Here is a 26,124-nt window from a genome sequence, read left to right as displayed (position 1 = left end):
GTTATGTAACCATGCAGCATTTCACCTGTAAACAATAGAACAGAAATTACAAATGGGTGAATGTGAAAAGAAATAGGTTTTTGTAAAACTACTCATATCCAAAAACCTGTACATTAAATCAAATTGTTGAGGGATGCTGACAGGCTTCGGGTGGACTTGGACAAATTATGTTGCTTTGTGGGATATGTCCCTCAATCCAGTAAAGTTCAATATTTTAACTATATTACTTTGAAAAAGAACACTTTATTTCATAATTATTTAATTAATGACAATCCCATTAATAGGGTGCAATCGCAAAAAGATCTTGGTGTTTTTATTGATAGTTCCCTTTGTTTTTCTTTTCACATTGCTTATCTTGTTGCAATTGACTGCTTGGGCTGATGTGGCGTATTAATTGTAAACATTTTGACAGGCAAACCAAAATCCACCTTTATTTTTCAATCTATCAATTCTCAACTTTAGTTCTGTTATTTTTAGTTCTATTTCGAAAACTCAGTCTACGCGCATTCAGCGTCTGCATAGCCGTTTTTTTACGCTACATCAGCCACAACCAGAATCTTGATTTTCATTTCCATGTCCAATCTCCTGAGTCCTGTAGAACCTTTTTTGATCTTGTTTTTTTTGTATAAATGTGTTAATTCTTTATTTGACTGTAACTTAGTTTTATTTTTATCTTAGAGTACCTTGTTGTCGTCTTAGAAGAAATCCTCTTTCCATATTTCTTTTAGTAGAGTAAATGTTTTAAAAAATGGTTTTATTAGTAGAATAAGTCAAACTTATAATTCTTTACTTTAAGAAACCCTTAGTTAGATATTTTTAGTAATGATCTCCGTAAGTTTCGTAACAATAGAGAGGTTTCTCAATCTTACGAATACGATAACGAAAACGGATACGTCACGCACACGTATTCGTTTTAAGCCATAAAAAAATCTGTTTTGCATGGCAACGAAATATTGAGGCGCGTCGTCCAAAATATGACTGCGGTAAATTTGAGCAAAGCGCAGGTACGTGTTGCTTGGTGCTTGGCTGCCTAGGCCTAGTGTAACATCAAAGCGAGTGAGGACTTTAAAAACTGCTATTTATCAAAATTGACTTGGCATTTTAGTAAATTACTTTAGTAAATTACTTTCAATAAATCTATAATTATATTATAATCATGAATCATTCCTGATTCAAATGCAAAATGTGCAAAATAGATCAAAAACTATACTCGTTTTGTAGTTACGAATATGACTGGTGATATTCGTCAACACGAATACGCTTTACGAATACGAAATGGGGATCAGCTCAAAAGTTTCACAAATGTATGACGTATCCGTTTTTGTTATCGTATTCGTAAGGTTGCGAAACCTTCCTATTGTTAGTAGTTTAGTTTAATATTTCTTATTGTATGTGTACGTGTTTGTCTGTGTTCCCTTCTGTAAGTGGTGAACCATGAGTTCACTGTTGGTTGGGAAATGAAATAAATAAATAAAGCAGATGCATGTGATCGACTACATATACCTCCGGAGGTAAAGACAGACTTTCTGTTTTAAAGGCCAGGTGCGGGCAAAAAATTTCTATTGATCATACACTCCAATAATTATCGATCTATAGTTTCCCCTATGTTTCATTACATTTTTGGTATTTTATTTGTGTTACACGAGCTTGTTGAAAATAAGTACTTTCTTATTAGTGGGGGGGGGGGGGGGGGACAGTAAAAGCTCTATTCTTTTGTACACAAATTTTGTAAATAGAGAGGCATTTTAAAAAGCTATGAACTAAACGGTGTGGTAAAAAATGTTAACAGACGACTAAATATAGGTAATTTAACTTGAATTTTACATTTTTGGTATTTTTATTCAACTTCAGATTTTTATTTTCAAGCTATGGAGTCACCAGACATGTTATTACATTACAGTAGGTTAACTACCTAAATACTGATAAAAAGTCTTCCTGGTTTTTATGGCAGAATATTGCCAAATTTTGAATTTGCCCATATTATTATTAAGGGAAATTCATGTTTTTTCGTATTGATTTTGGTTATTAAATATTTGATTTATGTACAATTAACCAGATATTATATTTAAAATTCTTGCCTGTACCTGAGCTTTAAAGGGAAGAAATATATAAAATATTTTATAAAATGTTTTAATCAATAAATGGCATCTACTGTACCTTAGATTAAACATTTTACTTTCATAAGTTACTTTAATGAGTAACTATAACGACATGGAGAATAATATTATTATTTTCCTTTAGGGTGTATAATGTGATTATTATTTCAGAGACACAAATAATTCTTTATTATTAATATTGAAAGTAGTGGAAAAAAAACAATTTTGTTCTTATTATTTTGCAGGCCTTACAGAGGAACAAATAAAGACAGCTGAAAATAGAAATAGAACTCCCTCTAAACAATCTAAAGAAATAAATGGTGAAAACAAGAAGCAGTCGACCAATGAACAAAAGATGTATGTATAATCATTAAACCTGAAAGTTTCTCTCTTGTCGCCAGTGGGTCTTTTATCTTCTTACTTTATTATGTGAATTTGTTATCTCTCTCTTCTACAGTAGATTAGGCATTTTACCATACATGCTATTTTTCAATTTGTAGCGTGTCATACATTGGACTTCAAAACCTCTGGTTGTCAATTATGATAAATGTTTTTAAAAAATCCACATTACTTGTGACCCTGTAAAAGGATTCATTCATTCATACAAACCTTTTTTTTTTAAACTGGTGAACAATGCAGTCGCTTCAAGGTAAATTTGAAAATATAATAATAGGAATGTATGCATCACCCTATAAATGAAAAAAATAAATAAAACAGTGTTGTGTGTTTTGAGAATGGTCTTTATTCGTTTAACAAAAATAATAGAAATGTCTCTTTTACATGCATTACAACATAACTCACACCTGACATTATCCTGTCTGTGACATCTCAACAAAACAAATCAAATGGCATAGTAAAAGCATTCGCTAGTAGTATATTTAAGTGGTTTATGTTAAGGTTCTTTAGTCTCTACATATTGAAGAAAAACAACACATTTACAGCAATAATTTATGTGGGAGTGAGTGCCGAGTAGTTACGACAGTATAACTGTAATCCTTAATTTTTATGGCAAAGGTTCGAGGTTCACTCGCTCCACAGTTCTGGTAGTAGATCAATTTTTTCGCGGAGGACTATAAACTATAGGTTAAATGTAAACAAAATATGTGTGTGCACTTAAAAAAACCAGTACATTTTTTAAGATGAGTAGAGGGTTCCCCCGGTGTACCAACTCACATAGCCCAGTCGTCGACAGCACCAACATGAGGAAAACCTTAGAGAAGAAAAATGTTGTTGAATAGTGTAAGTCCATAGATGATTATTATCATAGATATGGCGCTATGTAAATCTCAACCATTATTATACAGTTTTGTTAAATAAAAAAAAAAAAAAAGAATAAGATTTCTACATAAACAAATCTTAAGTAATTGAACCCAGGAGTCTGAGAATATTAACCAGCAAGCTAAAACTCCTGTAACAGTGTTGTTGCTTTTTTTTTCACACGTTTAATGTAATATCAGTCAAGTAGAATTTCAAAATCTTCAACGCAATTTATCAATACCAACCAAAAAAAATTACAAGTTTGGTGATAGGTTATCAAAATACAATCTTACAATTTTTGAAAATTTTCTCAACTAACAGTTTATAGTTTCTTATGTATAAATTGTATGGTGCATGCAAGTTGTATTTTGATACTTTCTGATTTACAATTTACCATTTAAAATGTTATTACATTCTAACACCTTTTTAAAAAGTTAGCGCAATGAGCAAAGAACTATCCACTTCATGTTAGCAACAGAAACTATTAAAAATAAAGGAATTAAAACAACAATTATTACCTATAGTTGAAAACACAGAATAAAATTTCAAGTTTTCTTCCATAATTCCTAGAGAAGGTATAATTTTTTGGGCATAAAGTCAGTGTGACTGTATCTTACTTCTAAGCTTGCAGTCAAGCGGTTAAGGCTAGGGCGCCTTAAGATGCAAGTTTCATCCTTGACCACAGTTCTGATGGTAGAACAAGTCTTCTTGGATAACGGATTACAACCAAGGGCCAGTGTACTGCACATACTGTCTATGGCTTGTGTGCATTGCATCTTTCGTGATGAGAGAGTAGAGTGTTAATGTTCTGGTCCAAATTTAGCCTCTTTTGATGTTAAAGCAGTTATTATTCTTATTCCAGTACTTTCTTTGAGCTACCTTGGGTAGTAGTATCACATCAAGAACTGATTGAAGTTTTTAATTGGATTGTGTGCATTGCATCGTTTAAGTTTAAAATTTTTTTTAGAGAAAAGCGGGAAGAGGTTAACCTGTTTGGCGACTTAGATGATGAAGAAGATAATCTTTTTGGAGGAACTTCCAAAACATCTAAGCCAAAAATTGAATCTAGCGAGGGTAACGAACTGACAAAGGATGAAGAGTCAGCAGAGGACAATGAACTATTCCGTTTAATGCGAGCAGCTGACCCGAAACCAGAGAAACCGAAGCAAGAGAAACCAAAACCTAATGGTAGGTTCCTTTCGAATATTTGTAACAAACATTCTGATTTTTGCACTTTGTGGAAAACATTGGTAACCTCCACAATTTGTTTTGAGGCACATTTGGATAAAAATTTGTCCTGTACTTTTTACGTAATTATAATAAGATGGTTTGTAGCACGAGATTCGTAAAATTACGGTTTAGAAATGCGCTTTTCTCCTGAAAGACTTCGGTCAAATCGGCAAGGGAGGTAATACAAAAGATTTCCGCGTCACCATGTCATCAAAGCTTAAGTTTCACAGAAAAAATGGTGAGTACAGTTTTTTGTAATAATAATAATTGTATTAATACTTCTTATCTGCTATGTTTCTATATCTAAAACTTTTAACTAGTGGTGATTGTAAATAACAATTGTTTTGACATTTAACATTGATTTTATTTAAAACAGTAATAGTTTCTGCTTTTTGCACAATTGAACAGATAGACGGAGAGATATTGCTGGACATCTTTATTTGTAAGTTTTTGTTTTTTGTTTTCATATGTCTTTATGTGCAGTAATGAAATAAATAGAGCAGCACAGCGCAGTTGGCTAAATTAGTGGCTGAACCGTGAAAGACCATAGGTTTTCTTTATTCCATGGTTCGAATCCAATCCTGAGCTCCTTTTCAAGAAAGAAACGTGTCTGAAATATCAATTTGTAATGACCTACAACCCTTAATTATCTCAACAATCATGCTTCGTACATTTATTTTATAGTTTATTGTTTTCCGAATGGTACTTTGATTGCATCTTCTTGTAGTAGCTTCATTTAGAAGCCATTCTTTTTAGTTTTCAAAGGTAATTTAAATAAGAAGTTCATCTTAAATAGGAGCCTTTCTCGAAATGAAGCCCACCCTAGAATCCTAAAAAGAAAGGAGAAGCCGATGGGCTTTACCTTATATTACATGATTACTTGATTCCCAGGAAAGCTTCAGATTCATAAATACTCATCAATGTTTGAAATGATTCAATATGTTGATCTTTTTTAATGGAATGAATACACATTAATCACTACTAAGTAAGTCGTATTAAATTACATTTTAACTGTTTACATGAATTTGTATGAATTACTGCGGCAATTTCAAACATCCAATGAGTCGTATACATCCATCGTTTTTATTTAAGAAAATTGTGCTTATAATAGATTTCATGTACAGAAGACCTTGTTTACATAAAACTGGAATTACTTTCTTATTGAAAAAGAAAGATTGTTATTTTTAGAATTCCATTTAATGCTTTTAAGACCAATCTGAGCTTCATTTGATTCTGTCTGTCATGGATTTGTTATTCAGCTTATAGCAATAAGCCCTAAAAGAATTGTTATGTTGCCCAGGGCACATGATCAATTTAATGGATCGGTCTAAACAATGTTGGATACAAACAAGCTAGATCCATTATTAGTTAATTGAAAAACTTTAAATATACATTGGAGGACTATATTTTTAGGTCAGTGGTCTCTGTTTGATGTCAGAGGTTACTGTTTGATGTCAGAGATCACTGTTTGATGTCAAAGATCACTGTTTGATTCAGAGGTCACTGTTTGATGTCAGATGTGCTTGAGGTCATATGTTTGTTTGATGTCAGTTGTTGTCCAGTACAACCCTGATTTCTGTCCCTTTAGGACAACTATCTTGTAGAATTATAATTACCTACACCCTGGACAACTACCTCCTTAAGAGTAGGGTTATAGTTACTTGAGAATTGTCTTAGAGGCAGGGCTTGAAATTTACTATTTTTATCTACTATAGTACTAGTAAACTCTTGCCAGTTCTACACTATCTAACCAACACAATAAGCCACACACAAGAAAACAAATGTTTTTTGGTATATAAATAAACTTTACAGAAATTGACAGACTAAGCCTTAAGCCTTGTCTACACTATCAAACTTTCTGTGACAAAAAAATGTGATGTGCCCACATAATGGACATGATGATGTCATATCATTACCATATTTGGGCATATCACTAACATATTTGAGCACATCACACTTTTTTATCAAACTAGTAACTTTACTAAACTATCGGAAAACATCAGCTAGCTGTGAAATTTGTAACTAGAAGGCTTTAAGAATCTACTAGCAAATTACTACTTTATTTTGTAGTTTACTAGGATAGATGTTAAGCCCTATAAAGTCATACAGTAGTAGTACAGTACAATAATCTAGATACAGAACATAGAAACAGTTTTAAGCCCTTACTAATTACTTTGGATTCAGCAAACTTTACCCAATTAAAGAAAGTATAACAATTTCTAATAGCAATTAATGAATAGTAAACATACTATGTATTGGATTACCTATGCTAGATTAATAGGGAGCTTTTGAGTTGCGACGATCAACGACCTACGAACAACTCATCTCATCCCAACAGTTGGAACGTGCACTCTATTTCTCTATACAGTTTTAGCAGATTTTAGGTAACAACTGACAAAAACATTGACGCGTAGGTCATCAAATTGAAAAAAAATACTAAAATGATTATTTCTTCAGAACCTTTTAAACAAGGCCACATACATGGCTGCAGTCGCATGCTCAAATTTGAGTTAGTGTTTACCGACCAACCGACCGACCATACGATCGACATAGTGAGCTGTAGAGTCAACTAAAAATTACACACAAATTTAGAGAATCCTAATATTCCTTTCTCATTAAGATAATTTTATTCGTATAATTAAGTGTACAAAAAACACAATTTTTCACATCAATCAGGTCAATGACCTTATACAGATCTGAAGATCATATGGATCAAATTAGATCATGGAATGTCAACAAACTTATAAGTTAAAATTTGGGGGGGGGGGGGGGGCAGGAAATCTAAAATATGTGTATTAATATTGTTTATTGTATGTCTAGCAAATATTGAAAAAAATAAGAACTTACATTAATGGTGGCTCCAGACTTCAACCCAGACATCCTTGTCATTAGTAATAATCATCAATATGTTTTCATAAATTAAGGTTTGTTGTAGATTTCCATATACAAATGATATTAATTATACAATTATTTATTAGTGAGTTTATGTAATAGGACGGTATGGGGACTACGACCATGTGTAGACGCTTACTGAAAAGCAGTCGTCTAGAAATGTTTGATTTATTTGCGCGTCGCTCATCAGGAAGCGTCATTAGGATGTCCGCATACCCTCCTGATATATATATATATATACTCAATAATAATTAAATTGTCATCACTACTGTTATTTAAATATGGAAATTCACTAATTTTTTGTCAAACTAGAAGAATGCTGTTTTTATTGTAGATTTAACATTTTTAAACACAGACAGACAGACAGACAGACAAGTGCTGTCAAGGGCAATGCCATTTTCTGTTTCAATTAACACAGCTTTTTAAAATAACTGTCACTAACATTAAGCCAATCAAATCGTATTTTGTGTTTTACCAATCCATTTCCATCATCTTGTTCTAACTTCTTCTCTTATTGGTTTTTAGTATAAAAAAGTAAATACCAATTTAGATTATTTTTCAAAAAGGTTGGATGTTGTTCAACATTTATACAATATAAAAATAAAAACTAGTTCGTCACTATGACAACAAATTATAGGTTATAGGCATTGATTTAAATTTTAAAGATATATTGATTGATTGATTTTCTCAGAAATTATTTATAATATAGGCCTATGCAAGATAGGATCTTGATTTACTGCAAATACAATAGAAGGCATCACTGCACATCGAGCCGGGTCGAGCCATACACTTGAATAAAACAACCAATCAAAGATTCCCTGCATAATATGCCGTAAACCACATTTATGCAGCTATAGATTATTATATAATAATGATGACATAAGTCACTTTTTCTCTAGATCAGTCACATATGCAATATATAAATTAGATGTAATTAAAAATTTGGAGCATTCTAAAGAAGTTCCAATGCAAAAATATGGTTCCAATGGAGATAATTGTACAGTTTTTCAACATTTCATGGTGACTATTAAACGCCTTTCTTACCTCAGTTTTATTGATTGTCTGTATACACCAACGCAAATTCTTAATTGATTCAAGTTCAAAATCAGGAAGTTACTATTAAAAACTTTCTAATGTCTATCTGTAATGTGCTGTTTATAGCTGTAGCTTTTGTGGATTTGCATTCACTTTCATAACACATTAGTGGTTATTGTAGCTTTACTTGATGCTTTACTTTGCAATTTTAGTCCTTTAAATTTGAAAAGTCATATACTAATCAATAAAATACACAGTCAAGTAAACTTTACTTTATTCACTGTTCTAGTGGAAAATAGGGGTTTTCCCTCTACAAAATTAATTATACTGTAATAATAATGATATCCTGGATTTATATAGTGTGATGAGACCTCCGAGTGCTGTACGTAGAAACTGACAAATTATTGAGAAAAAAACCTCTAAAAAACAAGGAAAAAAAAATGTTTGATTGTACAGATATATCCTCCTTATTATCCAATATAATGGAAATCACAGTGCTTATATATATATATTTTCTGTCATCAGTCATGTGACCAGAATAAGATGTAAGATGACAAAATGATTTGGGCTGAAATGCTATACATTAAATATTCTGAATATGATAGAGTTTCACAAAATGAAATTAACCGAGGTAGTGTGTGTTTGACTTGCTGTCTCCTGACTTCATCACTTAATGCAAATTCACACATCCTTAATTTCATTGAAAATCAAGATGGCTAACCATCACTTTGTTAAATATATTTTACTCTTTTTAAAACAAAATCTTTATTTTACAATCCTCTGTATGTTTTCAGAAATTGTAAGTGACATTATAATCTGTTAGTTGTGAAAGATGTCAAAACATTTTACATCTGTTTTTCGTTGTACTTAAGAATTTGCTTTTCGGATATACCCTTATTAACTCATCAATCGTTGTTTTACATTCAGTAGCTTAAAAAATGATCGTGATTGGTCAAATTGCTTGCGTTGCGGTTACTTCCTTACATTGCGTCATAGTTGGAACCAAGCTTAAAGTTCATGTCGAAGCTATTCTACTGCACTACATTTTATACTGAAATGATTTATGATTTTTTTTTGTTTAAATTTACAAGTTTATGAGTCACTTCCACCACCCCAAGTTGCTAAATCATTTCATAAAGCTCTGTCTACACTATCAAACTTTATATGACAAAAAATGTGATGTGCCCATATATGGACACAATGATGTCATATCACTATAATATTTGGCCACATCACACTTTTTTGTCCAACTAGCAGACCTTAACAAATAACAGGTAAAAGTAAACAACATCCCATACTGATTGGTGTTTTGTTTTTTGTAAAAGTATGAGTGTATTTCTCTAAAATGTTATACAAATTGAAATATTAATCTTTGTTATTATATTGTCAATGTTCAAATCCACTGGAATATTTCAATGCCATTTTCATAACATTTTATGATTATTAAAATTGTTTTTATCAAAACAACCCTGATGATAACTTTTTCTGATGATAATTTTAGCTTGTCATTCCTTCAGGTTTTTTTTTTTTTCTTTCTTTGTGATTAATTTCTTTTGTTTTTATAGCTGTGTTGCTCTTTTTCAATTAGTGTTATGTATACTTGAATTTCTAACCTTTGCAATCAAATATAAAGTAACCTTCAACTCTTTGCATTTACCATTGATTTATAAGCTGTATGTAATATTAATCAGAATGTTGATTGATACATACATCATAGATTATTAATGAATGAAAAAAAAAACCGTTACCAAAACAAGTGAATGTTTTTATTTGTGTTGTTTTAAAGAGAGAAAAAAACCATGGCAAATTTTATATACAGATTACTATACATTTCAGTTAATTCATAGTTTAATACAGTATTTAGATAATAATGATTTAATTGATTTGTTATACATGAAACCTATGAACAAAAGTTTACCTATTACAGACTAGTCATGTCTGACCCCTCATCAGTTGATGACACCTGTATTTTGGGCTAATGGACATGCCTGTTAGGATCTTAATTCAGTAAATACTGCCTTCTGGTCCTATGGGTCATGCCTGACCCCTCATCAGTTGGAGACACCTGTATTTTGGGCTAATGGACATGCCTATTAGGGTCTTAATCCAGTAAATACTGCCTTATGGTCCTATGGGTCATGCCTGACCCCTCATCAGTTGATGACATCTGTATTTTGGGTTAATGGACATGCCTGTTAGGGTCTTAAATCCAGTAAATACTGCCTTCTGGTCCTATGGGTCATGTCTGACCTTCTCATGTCTGAGGTCCACTTTTCAGATCAAGTATTGACCTGTTAATGGACATACGGCGAGCTGTCCTGCACCATTTTGATTGGCAGAAAATTGTCTATCATGCAATCTGCTGATCTTGTCAGTTAAAACACCTATTTAAACTGAGAAATAACATTGGGTCGTTCAACATTTACTCACTGGAATCGGAGAGAGTGGGAGGGGAGAGGCGAAGTGGGTCATAACAATCTGCACCCAGTAGGATACGGGTTGGGCAGTTCGTTCAGTATGTCTCTTTTTATGGCCAGCATAGGTCTCTGATATTGCGCAATATGACCAGTGGACGTGAATCATTGTGCAATATTTTACAATGACAAGGTTCATAACAAGTATATGGTTGTTAGAGGGCACTACTACTAGTGCCAGCATACTATAGCCTACTTACAGAGCTAGCCTAGCTAATATTAATACAATTTTCAGTGCTATTATTGACATACTAGTTAATGAGCATGTTTTAAACCCTGTCAGTACCAATGGTTGTGGCAAAGAAAGGCCCTTTAAATACAATAGTGTCATTTATTTCACTACAGTATATTTTTTACTAGACCTACTCTAGCCGCTATATGAATGCACAATTTACCAGTTCACTAATTACTATTAGAAGCTTGTTGGATCCTTGAGTGCACTATTTAAAAGCATTAGGAACTCTTCAAAGTGAATGCACTATTTATAAAGCATTGCTACTGCTCCACGTTTGTAGATGAAAACCATTAGCAACCCCTATAGATTAATTCCCGTTTTTTAAACCCCTTGTTGAAAGTGTAATATAAGTTTATGCTGTTGTACAGATCACCAATCACAATAAGTAATCCTGGTGGCTCCTCCCACAAAGAGGCGGAGCTTACATTCAACTGAGTGTTGGTAGTGATTCCAGTTCTTAAAATGTTTCTAAAATCATTTATATTCATCTAACTTGCTCAGAATGCGTTTAGACACGAGGGTTGCATTGAATCAGTTCTACTTCAACTTTTTGATAATATTATTGATAGATTTTTTCTGCACAATTAACGTTTAACAATAAACTGTAAATCTCTACAGCTTTTTACAGACATTTTGTTTAACATTTCACAGACCTTGCGTACAGACAGCATCGTTTATTGAATACCATAGACTTTCTGAAGATAGTTTTCAAGGTAAGCATTTTTATTTTTTACGATGAATTCCATTAGTTTTTAAAATTATAAAGAAATTCATTAAGTTTAAATTGTATGTTTAAAATAAATGTTAACGTTTCAAACAAATCTTTACAAGTAATCTTGATGCGATGTACATGTTTGTAGAGATTTGTGAATTGACAATAAGAGCAATCAGCAATATAAATTCATGATTCAGTTTTAAACAAACATGAAAATAAACGGTCAAGTGTAGGTTGTAAGATGCTTATGTAACTCAGCATTCTATCTAATCAGAAAGTTAATGATGATAGTTTTACAAAGAGCATTCTTAAGTACCAAAAACGTTTACGATAAATGTTGTAAATTAAAGCATTTCTTCTTCTTTCTAAAAATATAGTCTTTTCCGTAGATTTTCAATAATTTTACCTGGGTATCAGCGTCGTACATTTCAACAATCAATCAGGGCTACAAACTAGCAAACCTTTTCTAGAATGTAACTAGAAAAAAAACCCCCAAAACTAGCAAGTAAGCAATTTTTAGCAAATTATTTAATTCTACAAAAAGTCATTTTGGTACCTCTTATGTATGGATGCATGCTGTAGGAAAAATGTGTATAACGAACAAACGTATAAACTCTCTCTTATAATATACAAAATATATAGAGAGAGTTGATAGTAATTAAAACATTAAACCACGTAGAATGACTGCAATAAAGTGCCTCTTGTCCTTGTATTCCACAAGTTCTTTGATGAATTTTGAAAAGCTTTACATTTAAAGTATGTTCATATTACATGTATGCTGTATTAGTAAATGATACTATGCCTAGCAAGGATTATGCAATTTTAATTTTAATCAGAACGAGAAACTCTAAACCACTAGGAAATTATGAAAAACTCAATTGTAAAATGGCAAAAATGAGAAACGGGAGAAAGCGATAAAAAGTCAAGAACATTGATTTGTTCATATTTTCTTATCCTATTAATATTAAGAGGACAGAACAGACTGTGAATAATATGTGTAGTCATAATGTAATATTTATGTTTATTCACTAAATATTTGTCAAAGTGTCGGAAGAATCTAAATCCAATTATAAACTGACAGTTAATTTTGAATCAATCATAAATAGTAACATAAAAGAACTAAAAGTAAACATTATCATTATCATATCATCATCTACATTATCATCATCTTATCATCATTTACATCAACATCATCATATCATCATCATTATCATCTTCATATCATCATCATCTACATTATCATCATCTCATCATTATTTACATCATCATCATAATATCAACATCATCATTTCATCATCGTCATATCATCATATCAGCATCATCCTTTCATCATCATTATCATCACCATATCATCATCATCTACATCAACATCATCATCATATCATCATCATATCATCATCATTATCATCATCATCATATCAACATCATCATCATATCATCATCGTTATCATTATCATCATCATATTATCATCATTATCATATCATCATCATCTACATTATCATCATTTCATCATCTTCTACATCAACATCATCATTTCATCATTGTCATATCATCATATCAACATCATCATATCATCATCATTATCATCATCATTATCATCATCATATCATCATTATCATTATAATATCAACATCATCATTTCATCATCGTCATATCATCATATCAGCATCATCCTATCATCATCATATCATCATCATCCTATCATCATCATATCATCATCATCTCATCATCATCATCACATTTTTTCACCCACAGTTGTGTGAACCCCTTCTACAGTTTCCATTTTGTTCTCATCTGACGCCATTGTTGTCCAATTATATGTTTCCAAATGTCACTTGATGTATTTCTTTTTTTTGTCTTCCTCTTCTTCTACTACTTCTTTTTTCCTTGGTTGTTTTGTTTCATTTCATTTATTTGTCTAATAACACAATTAATATTAACAATTTCAAAACCAAGTCAAACCAAAAGAGTGGAGCTTAATCAAGTAGTTTTGTAATGTGACGAAAATGGTAAAATGTATACCAGTAAGTGTAAAAGATTATAATCAAAATACTATGAAAAGTTTAGATAAAAAAAGTTAAGAATTTATCTCTTTCAAGACCAGTAAAGATACCTGCCCCATAGTAGCCTCAACCCTTTCACTCAGTAGTTTAAAACCTTCCCAGTACAATTCCTAACGTTTTAATGCCCTGTGTACACATGTAAACGTGCAGTAGCAAACATTTCTATAACAAATGTAAACACTTTCAATTTCATGAGACCATCAGGCTAGACAACTTGTTGCATGTTGTTACATTATTATAATTGTACATTTTGAAATAAATCAAATCAAATATATACCACTGGCATTTAGTATAGAGTTACTGTAAGCATTGTAACCCTATATCTGTACCCATCACCATTTCAAAAATCTTCAGTTAATGGTATAACAGTTGAAATATTTAATGTTCTATTCAATGACTGGAAGAATCAGGATTTCAAAATATGTAAATATTATCACTATTGAAAAAATACAAAAGCTGATTTACTTTATAAAGCTTTGTCTACACTATCAAACTTTATGTGACGAAAAAAATGCGATGTGTCCATATATAGACACGATGATGTCATATCACTACTATATTTGGGCACATCACACTTTTTTGTCAAGGTTGATAGTGTAACAGTGCTCACACATGCTATTTGGTATTGAATTAATTTGTAATTGTGAAAGGCTAGTACTGTAGGCCATTCACAAAGGCAGCTCCCATATTTTGGGCACATACTATAGCGCACAATACATGTTAGTATTTTATTAATGGATCACCAGCCTAAGCGCATTGCACAAAGACGACCGTGCAATAGTACCTTCATTCGTTGAAATAGGACAAAGAAATGCACAGTATGTGATACGAAATCAACCAATCAAATGACAAGGATAAAGTTAGGTGTGTTGTAATACAGTTCATTTGGTATATAAAAAACATTAAAATGCAAACATGAATGAATGATAGTTAATTAATGTGAAATTCCCAATGGACTTAGCACTCAAACCTCAATTATTACTTTCATCGACGTCTTGCCGTTTAAAACCTATTTCCAAGTTTAATTGCTTTACAATACAATTTCTTTTTATAGTGCAGTGTCTCTGGACATCAATAAGTCTTTTATCGTCTTGTCGAGATATGCAGTAAATTTGAATTTGTTAAATCCATTGTGTACAAATTATGGATAGTTTTTTTTAAATGATTTATTTTAAAATCATGTTATATAACCACTTTCCTTGAATGGTGCCATGTACCTAGACATTGATGTGTTCTTCTGACTCTCATCTTGTTCTTTGAAACGATAATTGATACTGTACGCATAGAGTATCACAGTGATGACCTCACGACGCAAAAATGCGTTCAACCTGCCTTAGTGACTCTAAGGTCACCAATGCTTTGGAATAGGCTTATTGAAGTAGTCATTTTAAAACTTAATATTTTTCAATAAAAACCAACTGAAATTTCAAAAGATCACTAAATATTTGTTTTTAATAATCTATTTATTCTTCAACTACAGTTTCAGCTAAAAACAATCAAGCTAAGATACATAATTTGATAGAAATTAGATCTTTACAGTTTATCAACATAGTAGCGTTGAACACATTTTTGGGTTGGCTAGCAACCTTGCAGCGCCCTCTATCGTTGTGACGTCACACCGTGATACTCTATAGGAAGGCTCTATTAACATTGAAATTCCACAAAATAATAATAGTAATTATTATTATTAATTGTATATTTTATTGCAATATCATAAAGATATTGAACACAGACATTTTCATTTTTTTTTCTCAATATGACACTGCTACATTTTATGTAGCATTGATTTATGAACATTTTCCATCCAAACCCACCATAATCTATCATTATGATGGCAAACTACATCTGATGTTATTTTGTTAGTCTTGTTCTTTCACTAATGATAATAATCATGAGCTTAAATTGAACTGAGGCCCTGGGCTCAATAATTCATCTGCCTAAATCAAACCTAGGACCTGGACATGCCAATCTTTACCTGTCAAACTTCTCAATAAAATCAAACCTTATTGATGCTGTAAGAATAGGCATTGAAAATTAGAAATGTTATTTTTGCACAAAATTAGTTATTAATCAAATTTACTTTTAAATAATGTATTGGTTTTGGCAAAAATTGTGACAAAAATAAATACAGTTCTGACATTTAATAAAATTATGGAACAGAGCGTAATAGAAATATAGTTTCGTCAATCAATTTGTTGTGTCCAAACACATAATACAGAGTGGATGGGCGGTTTCCGCTCAGGATAAATACAGGTTCTAGGTGGTGACATACATGGTTTTCCGTGCTTACCGTTACCGCTCATCTGTTTAAATTGGCCTTTGGTTGGTTCACATTGAAACATTTCTAATAATAAAATCATGTAACATTCTCTAAGTTGGTTCACATTGAAACCTTGCTAATAATAAAATGATGTAGTCTCTAAATTGGTTCACATTGAAACATTGCTATTAATAAAATGATGTAACAGTCTCTAAATTGGTTCACATTGAAACATTGCTAATAATAAAATGATCTAACAGTCTCTAAATTGGTTCACATTGAAACCTTGCTAATAATAATAAAATGATCTAACAGTCTCTAAATTGGTTCACATTGAAACATTGCTAATAATAAAATGATGTAACAGTTTCTAAATCGGTTCACATTGAAACATTGCTAATAATAAAACATTGTAACAATAACATTCTCTAAATTGGTTCACATTGAAACATTGCTAATAATAAAATTATGTAACAGTCTCTAAATTGGTTCACATTGAAACATTGCTAATAATAAAATGATGTAACATTCTCTAAGTTGGTTCACATTGAAACATTGCTAATAATAAAATGATGTAACATTCTATAAGTTGGTTCACATTGAAACATTGCTAATAATAAAATGATGTAACAGTCTCTAAATTGGTTCACATTGAAACATTGCTATTAATAAAATGATGTAACAGTCTCTAAATTGGTTCACATTGAAACATTGCTAATAATAAAATGATGTAACAGTTTCTAAATCGGTTCACATTGAAACATTGCTAATAATAAAACAATGTAACATTCTCTAAATTGGTTCACATTGAAACATTGCTAATAATAAAATTATGTAACAGTCTCTAAATTGGTTCACATTGAAACATTGCTAATAATAACATGATGTAAAATTCTCTAAGTTGGTTCACATTGAAATATTGCTAATATTAAAATGATGTAACATTCTCTAAGTTGGTTCACATTGAAACATTGCTAATAATAAAATGATGTAACATTCTCTAAGTTGGTTCACATTGAAGCATTACATAAAACCACAATTATGTAACAGTTTCTAAATTTGTAACAAATGAAACAAATTACTTGCAGCAACATCATGGATAAAGAATTGGTTGACATCTAACAAACATTAAATCATACATAAAGAATACTGTATTAGATAATATCATATAATTATTTTATAGGTTTTTATTGTAGGAAACATTTTACAAATTTACACAAAAATTCATAATAGATAGATTTCAGTTAGTTGACAGGAAATTAATAAAATGCATACTGTATATTATTTACATCTCATTTTGTTAGCATGAATGACTCTTTTAATAAACCAATTTTAATTAATCAAAATAATTTTACAAGATGGTGTTACTGTTTTTGTTAACAGCATTGTTAATTTAATTAAACCAATCACATCTGCAGAATAAATCATTTTTTTTTTCAAATGTATATTTTTTGAATTATTGTCTGTTGGATTTTTTGTTTATATAGAATATTAACAAATAAACAATTTTAGCAATTAAATATCTAGTTTATTAAATAAATCTAATTGACATTTATTTCTCTCAATAATAACATTTTTAAAGGCACTGTTTAGAGATAATCTCTTAAAATTATTATAATGCATTTGATACTGCAGTAACTACTTTTATTTCTGCAATAATATAATAATGACTTTAGTTTGTTGAGGCACTCATTGCAATCTGTGTGTATGATCTACTTCTCCTCCACCACCCTCCCCCCTTCCCCGTTTCTCACCTAAAAAGGCTTGCAAAACCATCGCATAAACGGGTTAAAAGTAAACAAAATGTAGTTACTGCAGTAACTGCAGTAGAGTAATTTTGACATGGTATCCTAATGTTTATTAATTAAATGCAACATGGTGTGAACATTTACATTGATTGATCCGTAATTGTTTAATCGAAGGTTATATCAATTTACTATGTGTTGTATTGTATACTATTGTGTTATTTGCAATCTGGAAAATAATACTTTGATATACAGCTGTGAGTAGTTAGGCTTAAGCTTGGTCCTACTAGGATGCAAGAAGGACGTACACGCAACACTAGTAATTTGACCAATCACAACGCGGTACAGTAGATCATCTAAATTAAATTGTTGCAGATATGTCCTTGCTTTTTGTGAAAAAAATTTTATTTGATCATTATTGTTATGATAACAAATTTGGTGTTTAGAAATTAATATTTATATATTATGATGATGCCTTTATTTGAAATGTGCTTTTAATGTCTAGAATGACTTTACCTTAAATGTTTAAGCTTGGTTTTCACTAGAGTTCATAATGCAATGTAATGTAAGATTTAAATTTGTGTTGCATCATTCTTACAAATTCTTGCTGTGGACTTAGATGTTTTGCTTTTCAACTAAAAGCTTCTCCTCTAAACCTCTGTCTACACTATCAAACTTTGTGTAACAAAAAAATGTGTGATGTGCCCATATATGGACATGATGATGTCATATCACTTGGGCATATCACTACTATACTTTTTTTTGTCAAACTAGTTTGATAGTGTAGACAGAGCTTAAGGGTCATGTCAGTGCTCTCTCCCCTGTCTACATTATTACACTGACTGTCCCATTACCTTCTACTATGAAACAAACTAATTCATCCTGATAATTTATTTATATATTTTTTAGGCTTTATCATTAGACTATATTTTGGAAAGTAAAGGCAAAACAAAAATTCTATTTTTGGCTTTGCTACTGTCGTCTGGATAGCACCCTGTGTCCATTGTTTTAAATTTAGATACCACAAATTTAATAATAGTTTTAATAGTACTGTTTATAATTTAATGTATTTTAAAAACAATTATTGCATGCTCCCTTGCTTGGCTACACTTTCATAAAATCAAACATTTTATTTTTTTTTTTAATTTAAATTTTCCAAGTTGGTGCCTGCGTCAAATTAACTGGTTTTTTTTAAATGATCTGTTAAAAGTTAACAAAAGTTGAATGTTAAGTTACATCAGCTGGTTGTAAGAAAATCAATCAGCAATACTTTATATAAATATTTATAACTATAACAGTTTGTTGCAGCTATAAGTCAAGATTAGCGAACATATCAAATCGGTTTAACATAAGAACATGTAATCCTTCAGTTTTAAAACAAGTTGTGCATATTACAGTATAAACAAATATGCTATGAGATTTGAAAATCATCAGTTAAAACTAGGTAGTGTTATCAGAGGTAATATAAATATAAGATACAAGATATGACCCAATCAAATTGGGCCGAAAAATAATGTAATGGACGTGGAATCCAGACATAAGCAGCATCTTTTATCAAATATAGTAGAGCATTACTTTAAATGTTTATCTGGAAAAATCTTCTATTTTCTCTTTCTTTTATTTTGATTTAATGCTCATTTTGGACATTGAAATTGGCATGTACTACAGTAAGCCATGCAAAAGGCAAATGACAGAAAGTGGGCATTTATATGCGTCTTATCTCACAAAATTTGCTACAAACTTTTTAAATAAATAGACAAATGAATATAATAGATGTTGGATGAAATGGCATTAGCATTTTACTGTACTTGTGGACTATTAATTTTCCTTTGCTAGTCATTCCACATGTTGCAATGCAAAACGTTTGTCCCAGCTTATTACTGTGGAATCATCATCTTGTGTTGGTCTGTTGCTGGTTTGGTTTGGTTTTTTTGTATTGGATTGTACAGATGTGTTGGTTAGGTGGTTTGGTATTGGTGGTTGGTTCTTTGGTTTAATGTGTTAGTGGTTTAGTACCGTAGATGATTCAGGTATTGGTTGGTTAGTTTTTGGTAGATATGTTGACTGATTAGGTGGTGTAGTAGGTGTGTCTGGTATTAGTTGGTTTGTTGTGTGTTGGCTAGTTTGTTGGTAGATGTGTTGGCTGGTTAGGTGGTGTAGTAGGTGTGTCTGGTATTAGTTGGTTAGTTGTGTGTGTTGGTTTTTTTGTTGGTAGATGTGTCGGCTGGTTAGGTGGTTTAGTAGGTGTGTCTGGTATTAGTTGGTTAGTTGTGTGTGTTGGTTTGTGTGTGTTGGTTAGTATTGGTAGATGTGTTGACTGGTTAGGTGGTTTAGTAGGTGTGTCTGGTATTAGTTGGTTAGTTGTGTGTGTTGGTTAGTATTGGTAGATGTGTTGACTGGTTAGGTGGTTTAGTAGGTGTGTCTGGTATTAGTTGGTTAGTTGTGTGTGTTGGTTTGTGTGTTGGTTAGTTTATTGGTAGATGTGTTGACTGGTTAGGTGGTTTAGTAGGTGTGTCTGGTATTAGTTGGTTAGTTGTGTGTGTTTGGTTTGTTTGTTGGTAAATGCATTGGCTGATTTGGTGGTTCAGTTGGTATGGTAGAATAGTATAATTTTTGAATGTGCAAAAAAAAATCACAAACTGTAAGTTGATATTGTAGCTGTAACGGTATCTGTAATAAGTTTATTAGAATTGTCATATCTGTGATTTGTTCATGGTTGGGGTTACAGGTTAAGCATTAAGTTACCTTGTTCATGGTGGGGGGTAATAATATAATTCTAGTCTAAATGCCTAGAAAAAGTTTTAAACCAATAGCTTATTGATGAGGATTAGTAGGTAGATAGAAACTTAGTATAAGCCCATGAGGCTAACAGAAATAATTCAGAAAATATGAAAAATAAATAAAAATTGTTTTTACTTTGATCAGATAATAATACATTAAGCTAAGAGAACCCTGTCTCATCATTTATTCATTAAAATATGTTTACTAGTATTTTTATTAATAAAAAATACATATTAAATTACATTAAAAAAACAGATTCATAAAATTTGCCAACATAAAGAAGCACTATGTTACAATTAAAATTAAGAGTCAGCATTTTCCAGGACCCAGGATTTTGAAATAGGGCATAAAAATGGTGAAATGAAGTGCTGAATATAATTTGATGTCCTATCATTTACATAAATTTATCGAAATCGACTTGAATCCACCCCTGATTCCAGTTACTGTATATATAACAGTATCTATGAATAACAGCTAAAATTAAGGTAATTTCAAAATGGTCATTCAATTTCAATCAATGACCATCAATGAAATTGTGCATTAAGTAAATATATTCCCTGAATGGATTTGAACCAAAGCCCTCTTACTACTGCACAAGACCTCTTAGTCAATGACCACAGCTTACAACACAACAGGTAAAATCTTCACTATTCTTTTCATTTTGTTGAACTGTCTCAGAATACAATGTGAATGTGAACCTTTAATTCATTTATCATTGTACATACTGTAATGAATTGTTATGGTGGATGATAATACCTCATTTTTTTAAATATAATAGTCTGGCATTTACTTTAAATGCTTTCTGAGAACGTAACCTATTACTTATTTTGATTTAATGGTCATTTTGGACTTACAAATTAGCAATCTTGGACATTATCTTTGTATTTTATGTTGTTGTTTATAATGAAATGGATTTGCATTCATTCTTAATTCAGATAAAGGTTATGATAACATATTCATGAAATAAATAAACAAGATTTTCAAAGAGAAAATACATTTTATTGTGATGTTTATAAAGCAAAATTATAAAAATGGTTTACGATAGGGATCGTGTCGAGATTACTTCTACTGTTCAGTACTGCAGTGACTACATTTTGTAAGTTTATGAGATAGTGCAAATTATATTTTAGGATATTTAGGTCTGTTTTTTATAAAATATTGTTAATTTCTAGGTGACATTTGTTGTCTTGTACAGTATGTTTTGTATGTGGATATACTATACTATCCGAAATAAAGGAAAGAAATTAAAAAATAAGCAGTTTAAACAAAGTGTAGCTACTGCAGTAGTTGCAGTAGAATAATAAACTCCCATTTCCTGCATTATGCTTAGTTCTCACTTGAACGCAATTCCACCAATAACAAGTGACAGATCATCTGAACTGTCGCCTGTAATTGGTCAAAATTGATGCGTTGCGCTATCCGGTGAAGCGTTGCAGTGCAAACCAAGCTTTTGTTCTACTGCTAGGTTAAATGTAAAAATTTGATACTAAAAACAAATTTGAAAAAAAATTGCATGAAATGCTGTTAAAAACAGGTATTATAGTAATTGCTATAGGTTATACTGCGTAATAGGATAACAATACTGTAATAAAAAAATTGATATGATGTGAATGTACGACACTTAAAAGTTGACATACTTTCTCGAAAATATGTTAAGTCTGCTAACACTAAATAATTATTTATATTACAGTGCTGACTTAATGTAGTAAATTTTCATCTATTATTAGTTGGTAATGATTTTAGTCTTTCAATCATATCGTCATAAAAAAATATTCCAAAACTTACTGGCCGTGTTTTGATTGTCAAAAATTATCCAATAATTCGCCTTATCTAAATTAGAATCTGATGTATGTTGTGATTTTTTTTATTCACAATGTGTTTGTTTCATATTGAAAATGTACATAATAAATTATGATTCCGAAACATGCCTTTTCCAAAAACTATTTATCTAATAGGATGTCAGTTAAATGAAGGTACACATGCAAGGAAGACTTTTTGGGTAATGGCACGTTCGTTCAAGTTTCATTTGACGCCTTGAGTCTCCGGAGATTTTGTATAACAGTACCACATTTATCAATTATATATCATTAGAATTTGACAGCTTTCGCATCTGAAATTGAGTAATTATGGTTTTCAAGATTAGTATGTTAAAAAAGGATTAATTAATTGACTTTTGTGCTACGTGTGACACGGTGTTGCCAATAAAGTGTTGCCAATAAAGTGTTCCCAATCACAACAATTTAATCGGACAATCAAGTAAATATTGTTGAACAAAGTAGGGCATCCATACAGGCACTGTGAACTCGCGCTATTTCTGAATGTGCTGAAGTTTTCATCATTCTTGGAAAAAAATGAGATAAAGATTTGAATTGATTGATTCATCCATTTTTCATCCAATATTATTTACACTAAAACTAAATTAATAAATACAGCTTGTAAATATAAAATCAATTTTTCATATTTAAATTATTTTTTTTTTTAGAACTGAAATGATTGTGACAATTTGTTGCTGAATTAGTTGGTGACCATTTAGTGTGTCTTATTCAAGTCAGCTGATAACAATGACAGATACCGTATTTGACAAGTATATACACAGCTTAAACTACCTATGCGAAACAGTAAAAAGACTAAACACATCTGCAGCTGTGTTAGATGTCTATTACAATGTTCAGGATTCACTCGAACCATGCACTTCTGATTTCGGTGACATGTGCCATGTTAATTCCAGCGCTCATGATCCAGATTTATGGATCACTTCTGACTTAGACACGTCAAAATGTATGTATGACGCAACTGATGTTATTTTAAATGGTTTGGTTGGGCCAAAAACAAACGGGAAGAATGAAATGATTTTTTACGTACTTGTTGTCGGTATTCTTTGCATAGCAGGATTAATCGGCAACGCGTTAACAATTTCCGTAATACTAAGAACGAAAAGTTTACAAACGTCAATTAATTATTATCTCTTGTGTCTAGCTGTCTCCGATTTGGTTTTGGTAACGTTAACTGGACCACGAGAGATCTTTTCAGCTGTACAGTACCGTCCATGGATTTTCGGGACATTCTTCTGCGTTGGTCATTACTACATCATCGACTCGGCAACATACTGTACGATAATGTGTATTACGGCCGTTACGATCGAACGCTACGTTGCAATTTGTCATCCTATCAAAGCGAAGAGCATCCTCTCAAAAAATCGTACAAAGAAGGTGATCATTCCTATATGGATCATAGGTTATACCATATCAAGTCCGCTTCTGTTAGCATATGAGGTCGTAACTTTCATTCCAGGTGTTTCAGAATCTAAAGTTTGCACCACCAAAACTGACGTGAATTTATTATTAAACTACTTTTACATGGCGTCCGCTGTATTTCTCTTCGTTCTGCCGATGAGTACAATGACCGTGTTGTACATGTTGATCGCGAGGACGCTGAGTGGAAAGTATATGAATATTAATTTGAGGAGGTCATCTGCCTTGCGTCCCTCAAACAAAATTAAACACACTGATAAAATACAAGAAGACGACAAAGTAGATGTGTTAAGACGTCAGGTCGTTAAACTTCTTGGTACGCATTTTTTCATTTTACTGCAATTACTGCAGTAATTACTGCATATGTATGTGTCATTTTACTGCAATTACTGCAGTGATTGCATATGGATGTGTCAATTACTGCAAATACTGCAGTGACTACAGTACATACAAATGGGTCGATTTACTGAAATTACTGCAGTGACTGCATTATGTCACTTTACTGCAATTACTGTACATACGATATGTTATTTTTCTGCAATTGATGCATTAACTGCATACATATGTGTATTTACTGTAAGTAACTACATACTTATTTACTGCAGTTACTGCATACCTACAGTATATCAATTTACTGCAATTTGATGCAGTAACTGTACAGTTTCTGGGAAATAGTCACAGCATAAAATTAGTGAATGTCATACTTTATTTTAACTTAACTTTGAAGAAGGATGTTTAAATAATCAATATTCCAATTTGATTTTAAAATATTGTTAGTTTTTTACAATATTGTATAAACTTGTAATTTTTATATTTTCAGCGATTGTTGCGATCTGTTTCCTAATCTGTTGGTTACCGTATCATCTCATCCGCGTTTCGCCCATATTTGGCTTCGAGAACTGGTCAGACTCTGTAGTGAACTTCTATTATAAATACTGTTACCCTCTATCCATCACCTTCTTATACATAAGTGCCATGATAAATCCAATTCTGTATAATATGATGTCAAAGAAGTTTCGACACGCTTTTATGGATATGATCTTTGGTAGGTGTCGCCGACGACTGGACCGTAAGTGCTACAACAGTATTACAAGAACGCAAATGACTTCTATTTCGTCTCCTGTATGAGTTTTAAACTTTTAAAGTGAACCGTTTTTTTTTTTAAAAAGGTAAATTTATTGAATTTGGTTTGTTTTTTGAAAATAAAATTTACTACATGTCAGGCAATAAATTAGAAATGGTTTTACATACTATTTTGTTAAAAGCAAATATTTTATTTTTTTTTAAACCATAAATAAGTTGAAGTAGTTGTACATTGTTAATGGCTAAACATAAAACCTATATTTTCACAAAAAATTGTAATGCACAAAATAAAAAGACTTTAAACATTAATTGGTGAGTTTAGTAAAATATGAGAAATATTTCCTTGTAATAAATTTATTTGTTTAATATCTCTATGGTTTTGCCTAACTCTTATTTTAAATATAAAAACAAAATACAAAGCTTTTAGTAGTAGTAAATGTTTGCTACTATATTAGCAATTTTGATTTTAATCTATTCCTTTTAGTTTGTGTCCTTGATTTATCTAAATGTTGATTAAATTTGTTTCCGTTTTCTTTCAGATGTATGCATTGTAAAAAAGCTTGGCTTATTCACTGCATCTGAGATTTGATTAATATTGCTGTTTAAAGGAAAGGAAAAGCAAGTGTGTTCACTTCATATCCCTTTCTGGTCCACGTCTATGGAACGGCATCAGTGGCGGACACAGGATTTTGAAATAGGGGAGCCCAAAGGGCTAACAATAGTGAAATGAATAGCTGAGCTTAATTTGATGTCCTATCTTTTGCATTACAATTTGCGAAAAAAATTGTGTATATATATCTCTTTCTGTCTTTCATATGAATTTTAAGAAACATTATATTTCTATATATAAGTAGGAGTAGGGCAAACATCTGACCAATTACTCAACTCCCAGACGCAAAGCTATAAAATTATGATCCTGCTGGGGCAGTACCCACTGCTTACTTGGGCATCAGCACAAGCTCAGTGGTCTAGAAGTATGAATGCCAGGCTAGTGATCTGGAGAAAG

General features: G+C 31.5%; 2 protein-coding genes across 3 annotated transcripts in view; both read left to right on the top strand.

Moving 5' to 3' along the window:
* LOC140059802 (uncharacterized) overlaps positions 1 to 26,124 on the top strand; it is a 44,085-nt gene that overhangs the window by 7,228 nt on the left and 10,733 nt on the right. For both annotated transcript variants that reach the window (XM_072105738.1, XM_072105730.1), the window contains exons 4-5: positions 2,342 to 2,453; positions 4,321 to 4,541. In XM_072105738.1, the coding sequence (XP_071961839.1) occupies positions 2,342 to 2,453; positions 4,321 to 4,541 (333 nt within the window). The remainder of the gene's footprint in view (positions 1 to 2,341; positions 2,454 to 4,320; positions 4,542 to 26,124) is intronic.
* LOC140047395 (growth hormone secretagogue receptor type 1-like) lies at positions 4,945 to 25,198 on the top strand. The gene is made up of 4 exons (XM_072092406.1): positions 4,945 to 5,025; positions 11,871 to 11,932; positions 23,267 to 24,351; positions 24,856 to 25,198. The coding sequence occupies exons 3-4, from the start codon at positions 23,346 to 23,348 to the stop codon at positions 25,161 to 25,163; spliced, it is 1,314 nt and encodes a 437-aa protein (XP_071948507.1). The 5' UTR covers positions 4,945 to 5,025; positions 11,871 to 11,932; positions 23,267 to 23,345; the 3' UTR covers positions 25,164 to 25,198.

The sequence above is a fragment of the Antedon mediterranea genome, chromosome 1 (genome assembly GCF_964355755.1).
Source record: "Antedon mediterranea chromosome 1, ecAntMedi1.1, whole genome shotgun sequence".
Taxonomy (NCBI): domain Eukaryota; kingdom Metazoa; phylum Echinodermata; class Crinoidea; order Comatulida; family Antedonidae; genus Antedon; species Antedon mediterranea.
This window is presented reverse-complemented; position numbering and strand designations above follow the sequence as displayed.

Excerpts from the sequence above, each read along its gene's own strand:
- LOC140047395 (XM_072092406.1), top strand. The coding sequence starts at position 23,346 with ATGACAGATACCGTATTTGACAAGTATATACACAGCTTAAACTACCTA. Across the intron at positions 24,352-24,855 it reads TCAGGTCGTTAAACTTCTTG|CGATTGTTGCGATCTGTTTC; the intron begins GTACGCATTTTT and ends TTATATTTTCAG.